General features: G+C 40.7%; 1 protein-coding gene across 1 annotated transcript; it reads left to right on the top strand.

The window, feature by feature from the left end:
* Window positions 1-4,540: 4,540 nt before the first annotated feature.
* Window positions 4,541-9,436, top strand: rbbp4 (retinoblastoma binding protein 4). The gene is made up of 12 exons (XM_065294586.1): window positions 4,541-4,700; window positions 5,359-5,506; window positions 6,400-6,545; window positions 6,627-6,800; window positions 6,922-7,037; window positions 7,603-7,763; window positions 7,851-7,977; window positions 8,068-8,145; window positions 8,229-8,305; window positions 8,389-8,446; window positions 8,533-8,643; window positions 8,804-9,436. The coding sequence occupies exons 1-12, from the start codon at window positions 4,685-4,687 to the stop codon at window positions 8,864-8,866; spliced, it is 1,275 nt and encodes a 424-aa protein (XP_065150658.1). The 5' UTR covers window positions 4,541-4,684; the 3' UTR covers window positions 8,867-9,436.
* The last annotated feature ends 950 nt before the right edge of the window (window positions 9,437-10,386 follow it).

The following is a 10,386-nucleotide window of genomic DNA, read 5'->3' as shown; positions in this document are numbered from 1 at the left end:
CTCAGGAATACTTCCAAAAACATTGTCGGTGAACACAATCCACAGTGCCATTCGCTGTTGCCGGCTAAAACTCTATAGGTCAAAAAATAAGCCATATCCAGAGGCGGCTTGTGACTGCTAATCCGAGGGGCGCAAATTCAAAATAAGTGTTCGGAGTGTCATGTGTGTTGCATGTGTTTTCAAAATATGTGTTTGTTGCGTCATGTGAACCATGTGCATTACGTGTTTTGTTAAAATAAGTGCCTGCTGCACACGCGTCAAACTGTTTATGATAAAAGAGACGCTCACATTCACAAAATACATGCAAGACACTCCCTTAACAGTAAACTCTGATTATGCATGAGATTATGCGAGTATCTGGCAAACATGAGCGTCTCTTTTATCTTAAAACCCTTTAGACGCGTCTGCAGCAGGCACTTATATTGACAAGATATGTGATGCGCATAGGAACATGTCACCAGGTGACTATGGTAGGGCGGGAACCAAAAGTGGCGGAGAAAGGTTCCGTGAAGATGGTTTCCGCCCAGACCCGATTTTAAGAGCACCATTTCGCTTCCTGGTCTCCCTAGCGACACAGATGATGGACAAACAAGCAACAGGTGTGACCAATCAAGCTGAGTACTCTTGATTGGAGGATGGAACAGAGACAACGGACATAAAAAGGCCCAAAGAAGCCCAAAGAAAAAAGTCGTTTCGGGCCCGAGTTGCTGCACTGCCTAGGGCAGAACCGATCACACGCTCCGTCCTTAGAGGAGCCGGAGGGCGCCGTTGATCCACTGAAGTGCTTATGGCACATGGAAAGAGTGCGGCAGCCAAGAAAGGCGAAAAGGACGGAGCGGTGGATTTTAAAGGAACATTGCACCGGAACGTGCTTGTGGTGTACTTTGTATACGCTGTGTTGCTGCTTTGCAGACGGACTATGCTGGCTTGATCGTTTCCCTGGGGAAGAGAGAAAGGCACAGTCAGCTAGCGAAGGAATACTGGGAGACTTCATTCGTGAGAGAGCGGACACAGAGCATTCAACAGTGCAGATATTAGAAGTCATTGACAACGAAGAGTGAGTCACAGCTGTAATACTTATCTGGATATTACTTGGAAGAGGAGTTGCGGGGTGTGTGTTTGCCTTGTGTTTGAGGTCCCTGGCCCCACTGGAGAGGGGAGCGTGGGCGAGCCGCGGGGTGACCGGAAGCACGGACGAAGCAATTGGTAGGAAGCACCGTTCTCCAATCGAGCAGTGGCCCTGTGGAAAAAAAGGAAGCGCAGGTGAGCCAGAGGAGTGATAAACAACACGCCGGGCCTGTGAATAACACACATCTCACTCTCATCGTTGGTCTAGCTATCGCCCAACTATCCTCTCGAGGGAGTCGTAGCCAGGTGGCGAGGGCGATCTAAAAACCACGTGAAATTGTATAAGAGTGCTGTGGGCGAGTTTCACTGATTGATGGTGTTTACGTTTTACTTGCTGTGTGTATGCTGTGCTTGTAGCGCCCAAACTGCCTAGCCTCGGACGAGTCGCGAGATGACGACATCTGTTGTGGCCTGGGTCCTACGGAGAGTGAGAAAATTAAGCCCTGTGCCCCGGGTGTGTCAACGAGAGCGTCGCTCCTCCAAAGAGCAGACAGTGGTGAAACCCAGTGAGTAACGTAGGAAGTGTACCGTGCGGATTGAGGGTCATAGCTGTGTGTGTACGGACCTTTCCAACAGAAGATCGTGGTGTGCGGGGCCCCGACGAAAGTTCGCCCCAACTCGTGACCCCGGCCGTGGAAGTAGGAGGGGGAGTTCGGGAAGCGTTCGGCTCCGTGCCACTGAGCCCATTAGTCCCTACAACGCCCGGACAGCTTGAGTGGATGGGCGAAGGATCACGGTGCACTGACGCTGGAGCGAAAGTCCACTGTCTGCGAGCGGATGAAGACCCTCAGTACTGTGAGTAACATACTCTGGAAGTGAAGTTAATCTGTGCTTATAGCAAATACTTACCTGTGTTCTAACGAAGGCTCTGTGTGAACGAAGGTCCCCAGTGCTGTGAGTAGTATATCCTGGAAGTGAAGTTAATCTGTGCTTATAGCAAATACTTACCTGTGTTCTAACGAAGGCTCTGTGTGAACGAAGGTCCCCAGTGCTGTGAGTAGTATATCCTGTGAAGTGAAATTAACCTGTGCTTATAGCAAAGACTGACCTGTGCTCCAACGAAGGCTCCGTGTGAACAAAGACCCCCAGTGCTGTGAGTAATATATCCTGTGAAGTGGAATTAACCTGTGCTTATAGCAAACGCTTACCTGTGCTCTAACGAAGGCTCTGTGTGAACGAAGAACCCCAGTGCTGTGAGTAATATATCCTGTGAAGTGAAATTAATCTGTGCTTACAGCAAACACTCACCTGTGTTCTAACGAAGGCTCTGTGTGAACGAAGACCCCCAGTACTGTGAGTAACATACTCTGTGAAGTGAAGTTAATCTGTGCTTATAGCAAATACTTGCTTGTGTTCTAACGAAAGGCTCTGTGTGAACGAAGACCCTCAGTACTGTGAGTAACATACTCTGTGAAGTGAAGTTAACCTGTGCTTATAGCAACAACTTACCTGTGTTCCAACGAAGGCTCTGTGTGAACGAAGACCCTCTGTGAACGAAGAACCCCGGGGTTGATCCAAAGAGCCACGCAACTAAGACCTGAGGGAAAGAAAGAGAAAGAAGGGTGAGAAGAGTAACGACCTAGAACAACGTACCACTGCATAACTTCTATTTGATTCTGCCTCCAGGAAGAAGCGGAGCGCGCCACGGATTTCGGACTAGAGCCCCAAAAGAGCCCCTGTCCCCAGTCTTTGTCCCAAGTGGCCCTGGAGGCGAGAAGAAGACTCATTAGTTTTAAATTGCCCTTTCCCCCGTCCCCCTTTCCTTTTAAATATTTAATAAAGTTTATTTTAACTGTAGTTACTCGTCTGTCTGGTCATTGGGGTGGTCTTGGGAAACTCCTCGAGGTGGAAGAGTTGAGAGGGGCGTGACCTTTAGTTATTCGGGTACGCCCCCGGCCGTGACAAACACTTCATGCGCAGAACACATATTTTGAAATTACGAACAACACACATGACGGGCTACCTACATGTTGTGACGAACTTTGCATCGAGCACCCTCGAAAAAAGTCACTGGCCATATCTAAACATGATCCAGAAACTGTTCTGTGGTCAGATTAATCAAAATTTGAAGTTCTTTTTGGAAAACTGGGACGCCATTTCATCCGGACTAAAGAGGACAAGGACAACCCAAATTTTTATAAGTGTATAGTTCAGAAGCCTGCATCTCTGATGGTATGGGGTTGCATGAGTGCGTGTGGCATGGGCAGCTTACACATCTGGAAAGGCACCATCAATGCTGAAAGGTTTATCCAAGTTCTAGAACAACATATGCTTCCATTCAGACATCTCTTTCAGGGAAGACCTTGCATTTTCCAACATGACAATGCCAGACCACAAACTGCATCAATAACAACATCATGGCTGTGTAGAAGAAGGATCTAAGTACTGAAATGGCCAGCCTGCAGTCCCACCCATAGAAAACACTTGACCGTTGGGCAACTAGAAGCCTGTACTTGAGCAACTTGTCTCCTCAGTCCCCAGACGTTTTGCAGTCTGCAAACATCTGGGGACTGAGGAGACAAGTTGCTCAAGTTTAAAAATAGGAATGTTGTTTGATTCTTGTCTATTGCAGACTGTTATAAAAAGAAGATTAGATAATATTTAATAAAATAAATCTGTGTAAAACATAATCCTTTGCTTTCCAAAAAAGTTGGGATGCTGTACAAATTAACAGAATGCAATGATGTGGAAGTTTTAAATTTTTAATATTTTATTCAGAATACAACATAGATGACATATCAAATGTTTAAACTGAGAAAGTGTATAATTTTAAGGAAATGGCATCAACACATCTCAAAAAGGTTGGGGATGCCACACAGTGGTAAACATGGCCTTGTCCCAACCTTTTTCGAGATGTGTTGATGCCATTTCCTTAAATTTATACACTTTCTCAGTTTAAAAATAATATAATCAATTTATATGGCACAAAAATGCCTATTGATATGGCATGAAATTAAAATTGTCAAAAATATTGTCTTAATATGAATTAACCTGGCTTCATTTTTATTACTAATCAAAATATCAATAATTTTCATAATTTGGACAGAAATATTACGAACAAATTACATTCATTTTTTTCAACCTTTTTGGCCTCCTTATCGTCACCCAGTGGCTTCTTCTCACTCACATGCAATAAAATATTCTAGAGCTGGGCCGGGCATAACTAGAAAAATGCATTTTTGTTATTAATAGCTTGTTGTTATTATAGCTTCTGTTATGTTTGTTTAGTCGTATTTTAAATGATTTTATGTCATTTTGGAAGGTTATGAGTCCCCCCAGTGGACCATTGTTGACAAAACACCGGTGTAGCTGTACACATTGTGTCAATAGATGGCAGTATAGAGGTGTCAGTGTAACGTGTCATTACCAGCAGAAGAAGCGGCTTTCCCCATCTCGCTGTTCATTGGCTGCGCGTGCTCGGCTCTGTCTGTCGGAGTTGGCGCGAACGTGCACGCTGGCGCGAGACAAAGAGCATCCTGTACTCCCGCGGAAACAGCACCGGCGTTAAAATCGTTATCCGTTCAGTGTACGAGCGGTATCTGTTCTACGACTGGTTATGGCTGACAAAGAAGGTCAGTAATGTTTCATTTTGCTAGTTGTGTTGTGGTACGTAGTTAAATGAAGCCGGTCGGGTTTTGTTAGCTGGTTGTGGTGTCTGTTCATTCAGCGCAGGCCGAATCCCGCCATAACCACACAGCATTGCTACACTCATACACTGTAATATACAAGAGCTTCTTAATTATTCAGCATTGCATTAGTAATCAAAAAAAGTTTCTACTACTTGCTAGGCAATAATAAGCATGTGCACCGTTAGTTGATTTAGCGGAGAATTAGCTGCGGCTAGTTTGTTTGGCTTTAAAGTTGGAGTCGTGTGTGCATTCAGTGAATGTATTTGCGTATCAGGGAATGTTCGCTATTGCTTTGAAATGTTTTTGTGTACCTCACTGATATTAGATGATAAAGGCGTAACATTTATTTATCAGCTGTACTCAAAAACTCAAGTAACGTTAATTTTCTACATAGTTCAGATAACAGCACCGCTGAATGGAACTGGTATCGTCTTTCATTTGGTTATACCTACAAACAAAGAGTTAATTCGAGTAATCTCACCGAAATTTAATAAAAATCGCGTGACTTTAAAAATAATTTAATCTGCTGTAGGTAAAGTTACTTTGTTATAGCCGGTTTGACAGATCCCTCTTCTTCTTCTCCCGCCCCCTTGTGTTATAGCGGCATTTGATGACGCGGTGGAGGAGAGGGTGATCAATGAAGAATACAAAATATGGAAGAAAAACACTCCGTTTCTATATGATCTGGTGATGACCCACGCTTTGGAGTGGCCCAGTCTTACTGCTCAGTGGTTGCCAGATGTCACCAGGTACCTTATTCACATCTATTCACTCAAAATTGTCATTATGGGTCTTTAAATATTTTTTCTTCATGCGAGCAAAGCATAATGCAGACCAAAGGATTAGGGTCTGGTTTTTAGAAGTGCATGGAAACTATTACACGATACAGATATTAAGAAGTCAATGAGGCTGATGTAATAGCACAAATGTAATTACAGTTAATGAGAGATGAATGGAAAATTTGTGACCATAAATAAAAAATTTTCCTTTTAGTATAAATACGTTAGGCTTAAGAATAAATATTAACTGGTAAGGTCTTAAACATTGACAAAATTCATATAACAAAAGATATAAGCATTCAAAGCCTACAGTTTGGCACATGCACAACTAATAATAAACTTCCCATCAAATTTCCTGTCCAATCAAATTCTCTTTAGATGCTGCAGCGTCGCGCCCTGTTTTGTTACAGTACGTCTTTTGCTGGACTGTGTCATAAATAAAACTATTGGTTATTTTATTACCTATTGGTTTTAATTAAACTGATCAAATAGTGTTGCACATTTCAAGGCCACAAAAATATTTACAAGACATATTTACTGCAAGTCTGACACCTCACGGTACTGTTTTTAATATGATTTTACTGCATACCAGAATTTTGTTGTATCTAACACCATGTTAAAAAGTGTATAATGATTGGTCATTTTACTGCCTGTCAGTGTTTTTTAATACAAACAAATATTTAAGGAACAGAAAGATTGAATTGGTCGATTGACAATATTTATCCAGTAATAAAACACTATCCAAATGGTCAGTGCAATATATTGGTTAATCACTAATAGTTTAATCACAGTTGTATGATAAAGGTGTTGAATTCTCATCCATACTTATGGTCATTGTTAATAACTTTGTGAATATTTTACAGACCTGAAGGAAAGGATTTTAGTGTGCACCGTCTTGTTCTCGGCACACATACCTCAGATGAGCAGAACCACCTGGTTATTGCCAGCGTTCAGCTGCCCAATGATGATGCCCAATTTGATGCCTCAAATTATGACAGTGAAAAAGGAGGTGAGTTGATCTTTTCAATGTGTTTCGGTATGAATTAAAACATGTACAAGTCATTCAATCTGTTTTATTTAATTTTTTTAGAATTTGGTGGTTTTGGCTCAGTGAGTGGCAAGATAGAGATTGAGATTAAGATTAATCACGAGGGAGAGGTGAACCGGGCTCGCTACATGCCACAGAACCCCTGCATTATTGCCACCAAAACCCCAACTAGTGATGTGCTGGTCTTTGACTACACAAAGCACCCCTCTAAACCAGGTATGAGCACTTCTAGAAACTTTTGCACAATGATTATGAGGGCATTTTATATTTGCTGGTGTTGTTTGGAACTTTAATTTAAATACAAAACATAAAATTTTTTCTTTCTTTGCACCTGCAGACCCCTCTGGAGAATGCACCCCTGACTTGCGTTTAAGAGGGCATCAGAAAGAGGGTTACGGTCTATCCTGGAACCCCAACTTGAGCGGTTGCTTGCTGAGTGCATCTGATGACCATGTGAGATATTTGTATAGTAATTATCACAGATTTAGTTAAAGCCCCCCTGTAGTCGATAATTTTATCACTTAAAACTCGTCGTTGAGCATCATGATAGCTTATGTAAAAGTTTTTCCTGTGATAGGAATTTCTTCATGCTTAAATGTAACTCCACCCTTGCCTCATTAAGTATGTGTGGATCTATGAATATGCAAATCAGCCCTGCCTCTACTCGATCGCACAGCTTGGACCATATATATGAATATGCAAATTAGTCCCACATTTGGCAGTTTCAGACACGGAAGTAGAGCTGAAGCACCAGTGCTTCAATCGGTACAGCATCTATGCATCATCCATACATAATATATCTATGGCTCGAACTACTGCTCCACTCGTTCAACTGTGATGTGGTTGGTTATATGTTTGTGATGTAGATTTACTTTAAAACACCACATATACATATAAAAAACAATAACTTGATTTTCACCACAGGGGTACTTTAAGAAAGTTTTAGTTTTTTTCTTTCTCTAGATATGGATCTTTCCTTCTAGTCATGTTCTTATGGTTTCTCCTTTATGCTTTACAGACTATCTGTCTGTGGGACATCAGCACAGTGCCAAAAGAGGGAAAGATAGTGGACGCTAAGACCATTTTCACTGGTCACACTGCTGTAGTGGAAGACGTGTCTTGGCATTTGCTGCACGAGTCACTGTTTGGGTCAGTGGCTGATGACCAGAAGCTAATGATGTAAGTCAATATAATCTCTTAATTCTTTACCCTTCCCTCATGATATTTCCTTTTGTTTGATAAATACATATCTTTTCTCTTCCTTAGCTGGGACACACGGTCCAATAACACATCCAAACCCAGTCATGCAGTGGATGCCCACACTGCAGAAGTCAACTGCTTGTCCTTTAACCCCTACAGCGAATTTATTCTGGCCACTGGTTCTGCTGACAAAGTGAGAATTACATATATTCTTCAGGTAGTTGTTAAATGTGGTTTTTATTAAGACTCGTGCCTCAAAGCTGCACTTTTACTTCTGTCACAGACTGTCGCATTGTGGGATCTGCGAAACCTCAAGCTGAAACTTCACTCTTTTGAGTCGCACAAAGACGAAATCTTCCAGGTATTAACTCCCCATTAGTTATAATTATAAATGGAGACTGTTGAACCCACTTTTTTTTAAGACTTCTCTAAATGCGTCCACAGGTTCAATGGTCACCCCATAATGAGACCATCCTGGCCTCTAGCGGAACAGACAGGAGGCTCAATGTCTGGGACCTCAGGTGGGTCATCTCATTTAGATTTGACTCTACTTGTGCTATTAAAAAACTTGTTGTTGTAAGTTAACAAGCATTTACTTTTACAGTAAAATTGGTGAGGAACAATCACCAGAAGATGCAGAGGATGGTCCTCCAGAGCTATTGGTTAGTACTGATCAGTTTTTTATTTTATTTATTTATTTATTTGTAGTCTGCATTACTCTAAATGCGATAATACTTTTATTTTTTAGTTTATCCACGGAGGCCATACTGCTAAGATTTCAGACTTTTCCTGGAATCCGAATGAACCATGGGTGATTTGCTCGGTGTCTGAGGACAATATCATGCAAGTCTGGCAAATGGTATGGACCCTATCAGCTTTTTACTTAAATGAGCAATGATTTAAACACTCAGCCTACTCTTAAAGTGTGTGCCGTCTGTTTATGAGTATATTAAAGGAGAAAGTTTCATTATAATTGTCCTTTTATGATCTGGTTGTTAAATTGTTTGTGTTTTATTTAGGCTGAAAACATTTACAATGATGAAGACCCAGAAGGGGCAGCAGACACTGAAGTCCAGGGATAAAGAAACTACTCTTCATATTCTTTCGCACTCTCTGTATAAAACAAAACTCTTCTCAAGACTGTCGGTCTACACAGTAGGGAAGAATTGAAGTGCTCTCTAGCCCAAGTAAAGGAATAATCGACTATACCACCATCAGACATTTTCTACTATGTTATAGAGTATTTTTCTAAGCAATGTTGCATTGGTATTGGCCAGAATTTCCCAACTTACTTGACCAGTGTCTCATTATGATGTGCCCTTGCAGTTTGAGTCTACTTTAAGTATAACTTAAATATTTAAAGGGTCTAGTATATTGTGATCTGAGTGCAGTGGTTCATTTGATGTTCAGTAGTTTTTTTACTTGTACTGCAAGTGCATTGTTTTCCCCCATTAAGCATCTTTTTATGTGCATGGCTAGATATATTGATAACTTAAGCTCTTGTGTACTTTGACTTTGAGCTCACATAATGGTCAGATGGTATGTTGTTTAATGTCTTTTTAATATTGTGACTTTTCAGTGTCTTTCTCCTGTATGTCCACACTGTTGTACAGAACGATATGAATAAACTGTTTTGTTGATAAAGTTTTAAATCGCATTGATGCACATTAAGTAGTTTCTGCAGATATTAGTGTAAATCTGATAATTTTGTGTTGCAGCAGTGGCGAAAAGGAAAAACGTACCTGTTTTGTAAAATTACTAATGTGGTTATCTATTGAACGCGCTATCGCTCACCAACTGTATCTGCGTTTCCATTGCGCAAATTGACATTGAAAATATGGCCAGTGGAAACAAATCAATTTCGGTCAAACTCTCATATATCGCAAAAATAACTACGCACCTATTTTCTCTTCGTATCATCTCGTCTCATCGTATCATCTCCTGCTCTCACATCTGTAGCAATCATAGATGAATGAACAATTGAATATTAATACTCATATATTATCAAATATATTATTTAAATTAGGGATGCACCAATAGGATTTTTTTGGGCCGATACCGATTTAAACAGACAACTTCTGGCCGATACCGATATTAAACACTTGAATACAATACTATACAGTTGGCCTATTAGCTAGTTTATTTCTGCATCAAATTATTTTTACCGAACATGGATTTGATCTAATTAACATTCAACTGACCAACATAATAATTGAGGCACAAATTAAGCTAAAACAAATATAAGACAGCATGACAACCTTAAAAGGTGGTTTTTGCTATTCAGCATTTATTTTATTAACAACATTAACTAATTCTTTACATATAATGGATTTCTCTATGCAGTTAATTAATAAACAATCGGTATCGGCCTTTCTCGTGCTATTGCCGATATGCCGATGGTTTCAAATTCATCAAAAATCGGCCGATAAATATCGGCGGCCGATACATCGGTGCATCACTAATTTAAATATAAATGACAATTAAACATTAACGGTATAATTATTATTACATAATAAGGGACCAGTCCAGTATCCATAAAAAAAGAGATGGACCATATATAGTTTCCATAACGTTAGTTTAACGTTAGGGGAACGTTAAAATA

The sequence above is a fragment of the Paramisgurnus dabryanus genome, chromosome 19 (genome assembly GCF_030506205.2).
Source record: "Paramisgurnus dabryanus chromosome 19, PD_genome_1.1, whole genome shotgun sequence".
Lineage (NCBI taxonomy): Eukaryota > Metazoa > Chordata > Actinopteri > Cypriniformes > Cobitidae > Paramisgurnus > Paramisgurnus dabryanus.
This window is presented reverse-complemented; position numbering and strand designations above follow the sequence as displayed.

What these genes read in the sequence shown, in the direction of transcription:
- rbbp4 (XM_065294586.1), top strand. An exon ending in AAAGCACCCCTCTAAACCAG is followed by an intron (nt 6,801 to 6,921) that starts GTATGAGCACTT and finishes TTGCACCTGCAG; the next exon opens with ACCCCTCTGGAGAATGCACC. An exon ending in ATGGTCCTCCAGAGCTATTG is followed by an intron (nt 8,447 to 8,532) that starts GTTAGTACTGAT and finishes TTTATTTTTTAG; the next exon opens with TTTATCCACGGAGGCCATAC.